The sequence below is a fragment of the Caloenas nicobarica genome, chromosome 14, assembly GCF_036013445.1.
Source record: "Caloenas nicobarica isolate bCalNic1 chromosome 14, bCalNic1.hap1, whole genome shotgun sequence".
NCBI lineage: Eukaryota > Metazoa > Chordata > Aves > Columbiformes > Columbidae > Caloenas > Caloenas nicobarica.
In genome coordinates, this window is record NC_088258.1 from 10,123,142 (window position 1) to 10,139,288 (window position 16,147).

At 48.8% G+C, this 16,147-nt stretch overlaps 1 protein-coding gene across 2 annotated transcripts in view; it reads right to left on the reverse strand.

Moving 5' to 3' along the window:
* RAB11FIP3 (RAB11 family interacting protein 3) overlaps positions 1-16,147 on the reverse strand; it is a 75,040-nt gene that overhangs the window by 21,429 nt on the left and 37,464 nt on the right. For both annotated transcript variants that reach the window (XM_065644878.1, XM_065644877.1), the window contains exon 4: positions 2,847-3,034. In XM_065644878.1, the coding sequence (XP_065500950.1) occupies positions 2,847-3,034 (188 nt within the window). The remainder of the gene's footprint in view (positions 1-2,846; positions 3,035-16,147) is intronic.

Sequence of the window (16,147 nt, forward strand, 5' to 3'; positions counted from 1 at the left end):
GCAGAGAAAAAACTCGGCACGTCCCAAACACACCCTAAATATGTTTTGAATTACATCATCAGCCTCCATGCCGGGCTCACGCTCACTTGGTGCTGTATAATCCTATCAAAAGCCCAGCAGTGGGGTTTAACACTGTAACCTCCCCGCATGACACAAATTCCGGTGGTTTGCAGGCGGCTGCCTAACCTGGCAGCAACAAAAACCCTGACAAGACAAAGGAGCCCTTTCCCTGCTCCTGCTGGGAAAACACTGTACGTAGTCGTGACAATCTTGGAGGGGGAGGGCATGCTTTTTCATGTGTTTTTGACACCAGATCCAGAAGGCTGTAGTGTGTTAAGGCTCAGCCTAAACCCTGAACACACTCAGCACAGGTCCTGCGACACCCCTTGCTTCGGCAGGGACACAGCTCAGCACAGAAGTCATTGTTTCTGTACGTGTCTTTTCACATGCACAGTGTTGTATGAAGTCAAGCCACCATGGCAGTATGTGTCCACTCTTGGAGGACTTTCCTGCTCAGGACTGCAGAGCTTTTAAAATTAAGCTTGGGGGTGTTTCTAAGAACCAGACTGTGAAAGCAGCCCGTATGTCTATGAGCCACGGGTATGTGTTTTGGGGGACTAGCAGCACTCCCCTCTCCAAAATTCAGTGCTAAAAAAAAATTTAAAATATTGTAGTATTATAAAAACTAGTATTTCAGGCTATGCTACCATCTTCATCTACTTGCTAGGAGAGAGAAAATTGGGGTATGACTAGATTGCTGTACTAAATCAGAAAGAAAAAAAGATTACAGATAAGCCATTTATAACAAAAACCTGCACCATCTGAAGGATTTCCCCTTATCCTGTTAATAAAAAGCATGACAATTCTCCAGCCAAAACAGCGGCAGATCTCTATTTAACCACAGACGAGTCCACTCCAGCTTGTGGGCATCTGCACATCTTCCTTGTGTGCTCCGAAATCCCGTTATTCCCGCAGTGGGATCTAGCAGAAACCCATCCTCCCCGGCAGTGAGTCAGACCCTGCACCCAGCAAACCATTGCCAAAAGCATCGGAAATCTCTCCAGAAATAGAAGGCAGGGGGTGGAATTTCTAACTGACAAGCAAAATCCAACCCCAAATCTCTAAATTTGGGGTTGCGGTTTGAAAAGCACCACACAGAAGCAGATTTGATCGGGCACCTGGAAACACTCAGCCAGGGATGCTTCAGGCAATAAAAAGTGCAAGTATTTCATATACACCTATTGGGGGCTCTATGAGTTTTGAGATCCAGAGTCCAATTAATCTTTACTACACAAAGCCTAAATAACCACTTAAGTTCAAACCATCTAAGGTATGTTGAGCTTTAACAGCTACTGAAAAGCAGCATTGAAGCTTTGATTCAGTCCACCAGCTGTGTTGCTCAGATTGTACTTACTGTCGCCTGGAAAAGCTCTGGGTACTCATTGTCCCGCCTGGTGTTTGATGGCACCAAAACCAGCCCTCAGCAACCTGGGAACAGACCTCCAGAGGTTTCTGTCTCAAGCCTTCCAAATCTTTAAACCAAAATAACTTTTTCCTTGATTTTTTTTTTTTGCCTACCTGGAGTTTGCGCACATTTAACACACCTGACAACAGGCACCACTGTGCTTGGGTAGAGCACCCAAAGGACACCCGCCCTTCTCAAGCCCACACCGGGAGTAGCAGGCAAGCCTCAAGAACAACCTAATCTTAAAAGAAATTCCCAAGAATTTTGTTACCTACAGGCAGGTGAATCCAAGGCACGTCATTCTCCCCAGAGGACGAGAGCGCACACAGGCTGCCATGGCCCCTCCAGAGACCCTCCGCTTGGTGCTCGGGGAGCTCAGCAACCGACTGTATCCCAATTTAACTGTCACTGAGCTGAACACGCTGGGATGAGGAGAGCCTAGCCAGATAATCTCATTTATTCTCTAATCCACAGCACCCTTTCAGCCCCAGTGCTGAGTGCCCAGCAGCAGTGACCACTCACCGCATCTCTAATGTCCCCAGACATGATTTTGGGGTGAGAGGGAAGCCCAGTGCCTTCTAAAAGCGATAAGAACTGTAAGTACTCAGCAGAGCACCAAGCCTGGGTGATGTGTTTTTGGCCAAAATAATTCTGTGCATTAGCAGACCTCAAGCAATGATGGTTTCAGCACAGACCAGTGCTCTTTGGTCACTATTAAATGACTTATTCCCTCCCCTCCTGCCTGCCAGCATCCCAGTTTCACCCCAAAAAACATTTTTCCTGCAAAATCTAGGAAATGAGGCGGGCCCAGGAGCAGTTTTGCCAGCAGCAGTTCAGACCCGGGGAAGATGATCTCAGCTCACACTTCTGTGCTTCAGGCGCAAGTTTAAAACTAGTTATTACAGGAGGTGGTTGCACATCAAAGGGTGCACACATGTTTAGGAAAAACAAGAATATGATGAGTTCCCCTTCTGACTTGAAAATTACATGTTGTGTTTCTGGCTTAAGCAATAGATTAAAAACTGCAAGTATTTCAGGTGTTTGGATCATCTGAGAACTTATTTTAGAGGTTAAAGATGCTAATGAGGGTACAGAAGTTTTCCAAAGGCAAGCAACAATTAAGTCAAAGAGATTGCCCAGCCAAGCTCCAAAACAGCCTACACATGGTGCGGTCTAATTATTATCATTATTCTTAAGAGCTATTTTGGTCCTGGATGAACTTACAAAGATAAAGAACAAGCCAACCAGTTTCAGCAAGACAGACTCAGCCCACTTTGTTTTAAATCCTCAGGCTGCATCTCCCTCGGTCCTTGTCTGCTCCCAGTTTGCTGGAGTTTCCTGCTCTGCACGGTGAGTTTTGCTCCTCACCCTTCCCACTCACCCATGCTCCGGCTCCTCGATGGGGTCAGTGAACTCCGAGTGCACGGTGGAGTCAATAGCACTGTCTGTTTCTACTTCGTCGTGCATCTCGTGATGTACTAGTGTGCTGGTGTCTTCATCTGTGAAGGTTTCGCACTCGCTGTATGTGCTCTCTGAGCCCATGTAAGCACTGTCAGTCACCTCATTTGCCTGTTAAAAAAACATGAGGAGAAAAAAAATAAGATAGTATAGCTGTGCCATTTCATTGCAGAACAGGACAAAACACGCATGGGCAGCTAATCACTGCTGCCTTGCATTTCTAAGCACAGCAATCCAACCTCCTAAAAGCAGCGTGAGCTGTACCCCACATCCAGGTGCTGCTCTGTCTCCAGGTCCAAGGACTGAGCACCCCCTGGGGTGCCCCGTGGCCTTTGGGCCATTCATGCTTCACAACAGCAGTGTTTGGAAAGCAGATTATGGAAATATGCACTAAATAAGAGTTGGAGGGAGATTTTGTTGTGAGCAAGTATGGATTTGTCGAGTCCAGGAGGGATTACCCGCTGCTTACTCAGCAGTTCCGATCACCGTTGCTTTCACCCACTCCATTTTAAGAGGACACATTATTAATCTGAAAAAGCACCACTCAAAACTACCTGTTAGCCCTTAAAGCACATTTTCACCCCCTCTACTAATACCAGGGCACCTTTCATTCCTCAACGGAAAATAAGCTGGTTTATAAATCTTCATTACAGCATCTAACTTGCAGGGCCTGCATCAGCAGGACACTCAAACCACTGCACTTCTGCTGGAAAAGCACGTGAATAGTTTGCACTGCTTCCCCAGATCTGCTACCCGCGGCAGACTCTAGGAAAGTAGCACGATTTGGTTTTTAAGACACTATGCTATGAGTACGAAGAACTGGGTTTTCCTCCCAATTCTGCCCCTCGGGCAGGCGGCTGGTCCTGCCCTTCTGCTCATACATGTGGGCAGGGTGGTCCTCCCGGGACACACACGGTGCTGAGCCCAGAGCCATCCCCTGTTTGGAGGAGAGCTGTGGGAGCACTAGAAGAAACACCCTGCTAAAGCAAAACCTCTTGATACCCATCAAAGTGCCAGCTCATTTCCCAGCATTGGTGGGATTTCCCCTGCACATCTCAGAACAAATCCAATAGATTTGGCTCTGGGATCGCAATCATGGTGGGATCTGCCAGTGCTGGTGCTGAGCTCCAGCTGATCGCCGGTCACTGGAGGTGCTGAGCAGAGGGGCGGGAGCCCTCCTGCCTGGCCTCAAGAGAAAAAGATGCTCATGAAAAGCCATTTGCTCCATCTGAAGTTCACCCAATGGGATCAAACTTGCTCCGGGACTGGCTGCATCCCCTCTAGCACAGCAGCAGGGCAAAGCAGCGGCAGCATTTTGAATGCAGGCACCAACATTGAAGCAAAACTCTCTTCCTCTGCCAGAGAGCACACAGAGCAGCTTTCAGTGCTTTTTCCAAGGATTTTCAAGAAAATGAGATTTCTCAAAGTCCTGTGTTACAGCAGCTGGAAAGAAAACACACAGACACACTGTCCTTGTGGCAGCAGAATGGAAAGTTACATTAGAGCTGTTATTCAAAGCAGGGTGTGTACGTGGCAGGATGGAAGAGTCCTGCTGCAGGTACCCTCTGGTAGAAGAGCAGCTTTCAGGGCACATGCTGGATTTGTACAGCAGGAGAGCACCATACCAAGAGAGACAAATGCCCCACTGCCATTCTGTTGCCTTGACTTCACAAATGCTGCTCTTGCCTGTCTGATTCTCCTCTTTTGGGTAAATACTCTGCAGCCCAAAGAACTTCTGCAGCTCAAAACACAACCAACATCTAATTTTGTTTTACCTACAAATTCCCAGGCTGCCTCAAAGAGGGACAGCAACAACCTATACAGCTGCTGTGAAAACCTCAAAGGGACAGAGGGAGAATTGTTCAACAGTGATTCCTATGTCACATGGACATTTAAGGAACAAAGCAAAGCTTCCAAGTCAATGCCCTGGCTTTGCTCCCTGCTGAGTGCTCTCATCAGCTCGTGTGCCACCTGAGCACACTCAGCTGGGTGATGGATGAGACAGACAGACAGACAAGAGCCCCTCCTGTAAGGCTGGCTCAGCTTTCACACCCCCACACTGACCTATGGACAACAGCATCTCTCTGGGACACCACCCTGAAGTTAAACATGACATAAACCTTCATAAAACTGCAGCCTAATGTCAGCACCAAGAAAAGACAGGTCTGTTCACGTGATGTCGATTCTAATAGAGGAGAGGCTGCTGCAGTGAACGTCATCCCGAGCATGGGAAAAGGTGGCTTTTCACTGGCCTTTGAGAGAAAAACAAAAGCCTCCTAAAACTCCCACCCACTTTAAAAAGCATAAATCCAGCAAGACTACTTATATACCTAAAGCTGGGCACTTGCTTAAGTGCTTTACTGGATTTATGTGGCACTTTCTAGAAATGCTGTTCAGGCTCCTAATGCTCAAGCAGGAGGAGGACGAGGGGGATTTGGGAGCGGAGGCTGGGTCTGCCGGCCAGCTCACTGACACGTGAGGACATGGCACCATCCCTGAGAGGAGCCGGCAGCTCCCCAGCCTCCAGAGGACGGTGTGCTCAGGCAATTCCAGTGCTTTTCCAAGCTATTTGTAGAATACACCAAGTTTAGGAGAAGCCAGGCTTCCGCGTATCAAAGTTGTGTTGTAACACCAGTTGTATTTCGCTCTGCAGGATCAAACCCATCTCCACCCCGCACCGCGTGGCCCCAGCGATGATGCTTCGTGCTGGAACGGTGGGTGGAAGCAATGGGAACTCGGTGCAGCAGAGAAGGCCCAAGAAAGGAGAGCAGACGTCCCCACATGTTTCAAAGAGATACTTTTTGCCTGTTTGAAGAAGGATTTAATGCCAAACTAGAAATAAAGTTGCTTGCAGATTCCAAAGTAAATGCTGCAGGTTTTTAAAAAGCAAACAAAAAAACCCTCCATTCCCACTGGAAAAGCTTGAATTTAAGCATACATCGGACTTCGATAACGAGCGCAAAGTAAAGATAACTATTGCAAAGGAACAAAACAAAAAAAACCCAAATATGACACACACCAAAAAACCCACAAAACCAAAGTACCCCAACCCACAGGGAAATTATTAAAAACCACCTTGTTGTGGTTACCATTGCTGGCCCTCTCAACATGGAGCACAACCAGAAGCTGAACAGCTCACAGCATCGGAACATCCCAGTGCCCCTGGTTAGGCAATTTATCTAATAAAATGGTCACAGAACATCTTATTGATGGGAAATACCAGTACGAACAGGCTGAATAACAGACCAAACCTTTACAGCTAGAAGTAGCCATCAGAACAACACATTAACTGTCCTCCTTCTGCCACACTGAGGATGTGCAGTGATTTATCTATTTCTTTTTAAAGATGACCTGTAACACAATTTGCAAACTTTCTTTGTATTTAGCAAAGGACAAAAGTTTTTACCTTGTAATATTAGCCTAGACGACATTTCAAACATGAGGCCTATTAAAATTAAACTACATGGTCAATGAATTAAGAGGCAGTTGAAACTGTAAACAAAGTCCTTTTCCTGCACATAAGCGTGGAGAACTTGGCTTTACATTTGATCATAGATTAAGTAACTAAACCTCAAGGAAAGATGCAGGAAGGAGATGGGGAAGCCATGGGGACATAGGTAAGATATTACCAAATGCCTGATGCAGCAAAGCAAAACCAAGCCCCTGTGCCCTGGGCAAAGGTGCAGCCGCAGGTTGCAGAAAGCTTTTTGGTGGCCTCACAAGCAGCTGGTTTGTGCACTGACCCTTTAAACCTCCCAGCCACAGCTCTTGTGCAGCCAGGTTTGCCCTTCTATGAGCAGGCAGAAAATAAACACTTTTTCCAGATTATAAAAAACCCACAATACACTTACAGCCAGCCATTGGCTCGGGGCAGTCAGGCTGCAAGTGCCTGGGGGACTTGCCAGGAGTGTCCCCACCACATTCAGAACAGGCCTGTGTCACCAGTATCAGTGTATTTTAAGTTTTTATCAAATAAAACACACACACACCCTTAGACACTTCAGGTAAACCTCAGACCTCAAAACAGGGACATACACACAGAGCCCCTGAGCTGACACAGGGTCACGGTTCAACTGCAGTTCCCAGCCCTGACCCCCGGGAGGTACTTCCCCTGTGTCAGACCTGTTTGCCCCAGCAAGGACAATATTGCCATCGGTCACTCAGGCACATCTTGGACCATTGAGAAGTGTTCGGCAAAACGCCGGGGATCTGAAAGCCAAGCAGTGAGCCCTCCTGCTTCTAAAAGGAAATAAATGGATGAAATCTGCATCAGGGTGACGTAATGTGCCTTGATAAAATGGGTGAGACGATGAAGCACCTTTAGGAGACTTCTCCAGCAGCAGCTCATCTGTTCCAGGCATTTAATTACACATTTGAGTAAAGACCATTTGATTAAATTTTGCAAAAGTGCTGTAAAAACCACACTGATTAAAAAAGAGCCATTTGAGTACAAGGAGAGGAAACAAGACTATTGGGAGTCACCTGCCAGGTCTGGGCAGGGACAAGTTGAGCTTTGATCTCTGATGGACAGGAGCTGCCCTGGAAACAGAAGCAAAGTCTGGCTCCCAGGAAAGTTCCTCCCAGGCGTTTTCTGCAGGGCTGGTCCCCTGCTTGTCCCCAGAACTGTCCCAGCACCCCAAAGCTCTGCTGTCCTTGGCCACAAGCACTCAGAAGCTTGGGAGGGGAAGTGCGGGAGGGAGAGGAAAAGGCAAAACAACTCTGTTATCCCAGCAACCGTGAGCCTATTTATGATGAATGCCGGCTCTGACTGCACACAGGACAGACGGGGGAGACAGCCCAGCTACAAAAACCACCCTCCAAGGACACCCTCCCCTGCTGGCTGCGGCCAGGGCCCCAGTGCCAGCGCCAGGCTGGGAATGCTGCCCTGTCTGGAGCTGACCCAAGGAACGCCCAGAGACCCACAGTTGTGGGACAGGCTCCGTCTGAGAGGAGCAGAGGTGAAGAGTAGCCCCACGGCTAATGGTGCTGCCAAGGACACACGTCTGCCCAGCCTCGCAGCAGGCAACCTGGGCTTGAACTGGCTTTAAACCAGTTTAAAGCTGGGGAGAAGGGAGGTGAGCTGTGTTTATAGTCCCACCGGAGTCTACACTAATACAACCACCCCCTGAAACACCCCAAGGCAGCTCAGCCTCTGAATGCTGGCAGCCAGAAACCATCATGCCAATGAGTGATCCCACACTGGAGGTTGCCACCGGTAGCAAGGCACTGACATCTTGGCCATAATATTTGCCTCTTCCCGCATATTCGGGCAATGTTCGCTTTTCAGAGAAGCCAGGGAGCCCACACTCAGCCTACAGCAAAGGCAACTGCTCCCCTTTCACAATACAGCCCCTGAAACTGGGTTTTAAGGCTGCTATGCTGGGTAATATCCCTTGAGGCTGGGCAAGAGAATCATGCTGCGACTGTCAGAGCAAATTGGAAACACCTACTGAAAAAAACCCGCAACACCAAACACGCACACGTTAAACCCCACCACCACCACAAAACCCCTACCAACCAAACAAAAAATCCCCCAGCCAAACAAACAAAACCAAAAAACAACCCAAACCCAATCAACAACAACAACAACAAAAAAGCGCAAAACCAAACAACAACCCACAAGACACCATATTTTGCAGGCTGTCCTCAGCACCCCGAAAGCCTGCAGCCACCGTCCCAACTGGTCCAACTCCCCCAAGAAGACTCAGGCAGAGAGGACTACATCATATGCACACACCCCATGGACTACAGCAAGGAAAGACTGTTCCTAAAGACACTGTACACACCAACATACTTGTAAGAGAACACCAAGAGGCCGAGTTGGGCAGACGCTCAACCTGCCTTTTCCTGGCACCTCTAGGCCTGAGAGTGGTCCCAGGGCTGGAAACCCGTGTCCCTCTAGGAACCCAGCCTTCCTCATGCTGCGTTAGCACTCCAAACCCACCTGCGGACACATCGTCTCCTCGCCCACGTCCAACCCGGCTCCAGGAGCACGAACCGCCAGGAGCTGCCGGCTGCTTCTGCGAGGCAGGAGGGAAGCAAAGTCCAGGAGCCGCCGGGCGCAAGGCTTACCGACTCCGTCCCGAACAGAGAGCCTTTTGTTCCGACCTCGGCGATAAGGAGAGGTGAGCTAATGCGCGCTGCCCCGCCGTGTGACCGCAGCCCTGCCGGTTAGGCGAGCACCAAAATAAAAGCACGTCTTGAAGCCCCACACCAGCACCAGCCCTGCTCCAGGTGCGTGCGCCTTCTTCTCCCATGAAACCGTTGCCAATCAAAAAGGTGAATTTTGAAGACGACCTATAGAGACTGCTGGGGCTTACCTCATCCTTCCTGATATTTCTGGTGAATGTTTAAGCACTAAATGACGAATTCCTTCCTTATAGCGACAAATAGAAAAAACGAATAAAGCTTGTGTTGCTTGCTAGATCAGGAGCACTGTGCTACTGATAAGCAATCGCAGTCACCGTTTGGGTGAATCAGATGGCAATTTACCATGTGCAATGACAACACTGCCCTCAAAAAAGGGCTGGAGCTTCAGTTATCAGTGACAACCAGGTTTACAAACACATCGACCCCTTCTTTGTCCCCGCTCTGCATCCCCCTCACCCAGCAGCTGCTGTCTGCAGACACGGGAGCCCCGGCAGAGCCAGCGCCGCAGGGAGACCCCATCCACAGCATCATCCCATCCACAGCATCCACAGGGTCACCCCATCCACAGCGTCCTCCCTGGCCCACGTACAAAGTCCTTAGCAGCACACAGTCTGCAATGCACTGCTCAAACCCAGAAGATGTGAGGGTTTCGTCTGTTTTCCTGTTTCCTCTCTACAGAAACTTCACATTCTTCAAACCTCAGTCTCCCTCGGTCATGCCTGCCTAGCATAAACAAACTTGTTTCATTCCATTACCTTCACAAATCACATTTTCTCATTTTCTCCGGCTTATCCTTGCTCCCCTCTGGGCCACATCCTTCCTGAAGCACAGTGCCCCAAGCAGAATCTACTACTCAGCAACACTGACTGGAAGCGTCTTGCACCTTGATAATCAGTTGACCTTCTGTGCTGAGTCCAAAAAAAGCACGGACTTCTGGTAATGAGCAGGGCAGAAGGGGAGTTATGCTTTAACCCGAGCTTTCTTCCTGGCTCTGTCCGGATATGCTACTCAACAAGCAGGTTGCAGCCCTTTTTTCTCTCCTGGCTCCTCTGTGTGCGCTGCAAGACCTCAGGAAAGGTCCAGCACCACTGCAAGGATCCCGAAGTGAGACACTCCTATAGTAAAGATAATTGAGAAAGCCCAACCATCACCAGCTTTACTTTTCAAACTCACATTTGCTTCCAAGGCTGCTCGTCCTGCTCGCCTCCCGATGCTGCTGTCACCCTGCCCGCTGTGCTGCCGTCCAGCTCCCACGTTTCTCAGTCCCACGCGCTGCACTCGCAGTTCAAGATAAGGCTTCAAGGTCTTTGCTTTTCCAAACTCCTTCCAACCGATCTTGCACAAGGCAAACACTCCAAATACGATGTTTTCTGACCAGCAAAGAAATTTCTCACCATAACCCCGAATTACAGTCCTGCCTTCAGGGACATTTGTGCCCAATCTACACTCCAGTCCTTTCCCCTAAACAGTACTGAGCCAATACAATATATGAATTTCCTTGGTATTTTCAGGCTTCTTGTTACAAAGTTGTCACCACAGACTGATTTTGGAGTTAGTCGAGCAATTTTAGCTATTTAATTACTGTATTTTCTTGTGTCTAATGCATACAAAGATAATACGGACTGTTCACTTGTTTGCTGTGAAAAATGCGCTCCACACGTGTGAATGGGACAGGCAGCTCCCTTTGCCTCTCAGTGCTGGGGAACAGAAAGACTCTGGGGACAGTGGGGACATTGCTCAGGGCTCCATGTGCTTCCCCAGGAGACAGATGAACAGATGTAAAACTGCATCCATCACATTTCATAGCCCTGCAGCGCTGGCCACCTATGAGATTTTTAGTGCAGTAGCTGTTGATGACAAAATTAACCTCAGTTCCAGCAGGCAACTTGGAGAGGGATTTGTGATTTTCTTTTGTTTGGACACGGCAGTGGTTTTGGGTCAACACTGTGCAGAGAAGCCTGTTGCGGACAGTCCTTGCAGTCATGGGAACGGCACTGGTAAGCAAAGCCTGAGCCGGGGGCTGGAGAGCCACAGTCTTCCCATCCCCATTCCAGTGGGACAGCAGTGCCGGCGTGGCAAAGGACTGCAGACCTTCAGACCTGCCTTAGGGTGACTGGGGAACAGCCCACAGAGTCCCTGGCAGAGCTGGAGAGCTGAACCCCAGGTCTGCCTGGTGCCATGAGCCCCTCGGCAGCTCAGCTTAGAGGCAGGTTGCCTTTGAAGGCTGCAAAGCTTAACTGTCTCTTCAGACCAGCTGGCCTCTACCAGACACGCACCTGCTAGTAACAGTGGTATGGAGAGGCAGAGGAGGAAAAACCTTACTAAACTGCTAAGGATCACAAAGCAGGTCCACCGCCAAGGCAGAAAACATGTACTCCAAATCCTCTCTCTGCTCAGGTGGCACAGCTCCCTCTGCCTTCAGGGAAGACAAATAACTTCCAGAGGAGCCTGTAACAAGAAAGGGGGGCTCAGAAGGTCCACTGGGCTACCAGGAGTAGAGACAGTGAGTCTACAGCAGACTTGTGCAACCACCCCACATGGGCTTGTTGCAAAACACAAGCCATAAGGAACAATAGCTGCTGCCCCCAGGGTATGGCTCCTGCACACCCGAGTTGTGGTACACCACATACTCTCAGCAACAGCTTCTGCATTACCAATGCACAGCTGGAATCCTACACGTCTTCAGTCCCCTTCGCAGAAACTTGGAGTAGCTGGAAAAATCCAGCAAGGTGGATTTAAATTGCCTCACTCTGACTTTTGCCTTTCAAGAAGCATTAAATTCAATTGTTCCACACGAAAAGAAATTCCAGCTTTAACAGAGGCAACAGTTCTTTCAGCAGCCGCCAGATACACCTGCAAACAGGCAGTCTGGAAAAAGTCAGGAATATACCCTCCTCCCAAAATTCAGAAAACTAGATGTGGGACCTCACCAAGGACCAGTTTACTCCCCAGATCCACTCCTACTGTGCTGTACAACTTCCTACAGAACATTCAGCTAGAGGGGACATGCCGGGGGGAGGTAAGGCTTGCAGGGTGCCCCTGTGCATGCCCGGTGAGCTTTGCTGTGTGCCTGGTTAGTGCCGCTGTCCCAAGAATGCAAAATACTCCTCTCGCAGCTGCGCGCAGCTCAGCGCGATGCATCTTCCTGGCTGCTGTTGAGAGGAGCCACGGCAGCCGCCCAGCAGATGGCAACAGCCCCGCACAAGGCATGCAGCACCGCACCTCTCACCCGCAGGAGTTTCGGCTGCCCTGCTTTACAGATCTCAAAAAGGGCCTTCCTATGACCTTGCTGGCCCAAAGCACGAGTTCCCATGGATAAAATCAGGATTTGTGCTATTTACTGTGCTCTCGGTCAGCCTTTACGGAGCACAGCCTTGCACCGGCCATGCCTCTCCTCCAGCCCACCGAAGGTTACACATCTCCATGGCAATCCCAGCCTAACTCTGGCAGCACACCTCATTTTTGTGGCTTGCTTTCATTTCAAGAGAGTCAGCCTTGTCGCTCTGCATTGCTCAAACGGGCTCATCTGCTCCCAGGAGCCAGGGCAGAGGGGACAGAGAGCCCTTGTCCTAGAACAAGGCACAGGGGGCACCAATAACACTAACTCCAAATTCACCTTCACCTCCTTCCCCACTGGAAGGCATTGCAAACGAGCCTGTGTACCTCAGAACTGAGTCACAAGCTTCACGGGAGCTTGCAGGGGAGGCGAGGAGAACTCCTACCTTTCAGTTAGTCACCAGCAAAGCTGCACCAGCTCAGCCTGGGGGAAAACAGGCGAGGACTCAGGAGTCTGGACAGACACACTCAAGGCTCCCTTTATATAGCTTTTACAAAGCAAGGCAGGCAAAAACATTGTCATTATTTTTCAGTGGTGTTTCCCTGCATAAATAGAAAGCAGTAAGCTTGTCACCACCCACCCTGCAACCATCACATGTCCACCTTGGGCAGGGAGAAACACAGTCCCTGGGGCTGCAGGCCATGGATAACCGCGGCGAGGTGATGCTCTCCCTGCTCTGGGGCAGGCAGACAAGGATGAGATTCCTCTTGCACTCCTGACAGCGAAGCTTTAGGGATCGTGATGAGCCTCCTACAAGCACAGCTGGGTGCACAAGAAGCTACGTGGCTGCAGGAACCCAGGCTCCAGCATTTCCAAACCCCTGCAAGCTGCTGTCTCAGCAGAGCCCCGCAACCTGAAATCCTCTTTGAAAACAGTTTAAGAGACAGACCTGTCTGCTGGACAGACCTGGCAAGGTGCAACAAGAGCCAGAAGCTCCACGCCACATCAGCCACACCAGTGGCTGAATTGTGGAAGTATCCAACGTTACAAAGGTCCCCGTGTGAAGCATCAAAATTCAGACCTTGCCACCTTTGAGAGGCTTTTACACCTTTACTAGAAGACGCATGTGTTGATTCTTCAGTCTGTAGAGCAAACGCTGAAAGACACCAGTACTGGGTACTTGGGGTTTTCAGCAGATATTCAGCTCTCTCTGATGACAGGCACCAGAAGAGGAGATGAGTCACCAAGAAGAGAGCAACCTTATTAACAAAGAGAAGACATTTTCATTTAAACTGCTTAAAGCACTTGTTTACACTTGGTTGAACAAACATTTAGGAGAAAAGCTCTCTGTCAAGGCCCCAACACTTGTAAGAGCCAAGCACTCAAGCCACTGTGATTTTGTGCTGTTTAAGGGGGACGAGAGGCAATAATACAAATCCAGCAACCATGATCACTCTCAGCATCCTGGACCAGTAAATGCTGCACCTCTCCTTCAGCTCACCTTTCAAACATCCTCTGATGTGACATGAGAGGTGAAAAGCTAGCTGTGCTCCCTCGCCCCACAGCCCTGTCAAAGCAAGAGGGGCTCACCCCTTGTCTGAAGTCCAGTAGTTGCATTTTGGGGGCTGAGAAAGAAGGTGTCGTGTTACGGAAGCTGTTTAGCTGCCTGGTGGTCCCACGTAGCAGCAAGTTTCAGCGCTGTGTGCTCACTGTGCACCATCTTCCCAGGTCTGAAATGGAGACATCTCAGAATACAAATTGCTTTTTGGTGGTGTGGGAGGTCTGCTCAGAGGAAAGGCAAAACCTCTACTTTTAGAAGGGTGCTTTTTTTCCCCCCTCCTCTCTTCCAGGTGAATCCAAGCAAGGTGGAATATACATTTGGAAAGGCCATTTATTCTGTTTTCCATCTTACCATTTCCAGAGCAGCTCCTGCTGCACCTAAGGGAGAAGGACCTGCCAGCAGACAGCTCTGCCAGGCAGGGCTGCACCGTGCTCCGGTGAAAAACACTCATTTGCTGCTCCCAGCAGGTTGCTTTGTACAACGGCTTCTCTCCTCCTCACTCCCTCAAACAGCTCAAGCTTTCCAAGGTATAGCACTACAGGACATGGTGAATAAAACGCACGTTGGGAGCTCACTGCTTAGCTGAACGAGAACAAAAAAACACACACCCCAAGACACCGATTTATTTTTACACTCACAAAACTGAACGGTATTTCTCAATCATGTACTCATTTGATGAACCTCTACAAAATCCTTGCAGGCTGGAAATTATTTTGAATCATGTATCCAAGACAACAAGGGTAATTCTTACCCGGCATATTAAACATAGATACTGCCAGAGCTCTGATCTTTAGATGATTACCCTGAATTCAGTATAAGAATCCATTTACATCTTTCTGAAAAGGAGATTTCAGGATTCATCACCTTTTTTCTTTAGGTCACCTTGTTGTTTCAAGGGAATGATGGCCCAGCAGCAGAAGTATTTCATCCCAGCAGGGCACACACCCGCCTTGTTGGTATTCCTGCCCAGAATAGCTTGCAGCACTGACAGAGCTCATCTACGTTAAATTAGCCCTTAGAAAACATCCCTGCTCTGAATCTCAGAAGATTGTCCCTTGACGCAGGTCTGAGAAGCAAAAAGCAAAAGCCCTTGTCTGCACGAGCACTGCGACACAGACTGTCAGACCTCTAAACCACTCAGTCCAGCGGTTAAAAAGCACATTTGTGACCTTGTACCAGACAGAAAAATAATATGAAAACTCATCTCCTTTCCTGCCATCCTGTCTCCCTTCTATCAAGCTATTACTGGCTTTTGTAACTGTCTTTCAAAAAGGTAAAATAATCTAATATTCAACAAGCCCTTGAAAGCCTTCTGGGGGAGGAACCCAGGATCACAATCTCTTAAGGCTGCGTCTGTCCGAGCAGTCCTAAGGGAATAAGGGGCTTTCTCAGGTGACAGTGCAATTCTGTTAACTTGATCAAGAGCAGGAGCCAGCAAACTGGCTCAAGAGAAAACCTGCGCCTGGCAGGGAAATGGGATGATGACCTGGTTGATTGTCAGGCATGAGTTGTCAAAGTGAGAGCTTCAAGCCATCTCAAGCGATGGACCTGTGTTTCTCGCTAACATGGGGAAGACCAGTTGCCCAACACCCAGTTTATCATTACGAAACTCAAAAGAACAACTTGAGCCTTTTATCGAGAAGTCAGACGGCCAAAATAACATATTACAGACTATACAAAGCAAAGATGTATATTTGCATGCAAATATAAAGGAGGCTGGGAGTCCCTTTGCAGGTGACAATTTGTGTGATAAAAACATCCACAGTACCAAGACAGAGTCAAAAAACTGAAGAGGAAAGTTTGGAAAAGGAGAAGCAGAAGGAAGCTATTCAGTCTTCACATGGGACTAAGGAGCCAGCCAGCCCTTTGTTCGGAAAGCACCTGCAGCTCCTTCTGCTCCAGGCTGGAAGGCACAGAGCAGGAATGAAGGAAGCAACCAAGCAAAGCCCAAATGCTCACAAACACAGACAATGGGTCACTCTGGCTGCAGCCTCCGTTCTAGCTGGGGAGAGCAGATATGGGATGCTAGTCCAGTGTGCTCCTGTGCTAAGGAATACAGAAAGTAAGGGAGGGATGGAGGCCACAACTTTAATAAAAGGAAAAAAACCCCAAACAAACACACACCAAAAAAACCCCCAAACACAAACAATACATGTCAGATAAGCCCAAGAACAGACAGAAGCAAACAAACAAACAAACAAACATACATATATATATATATATATATGCATTTTTG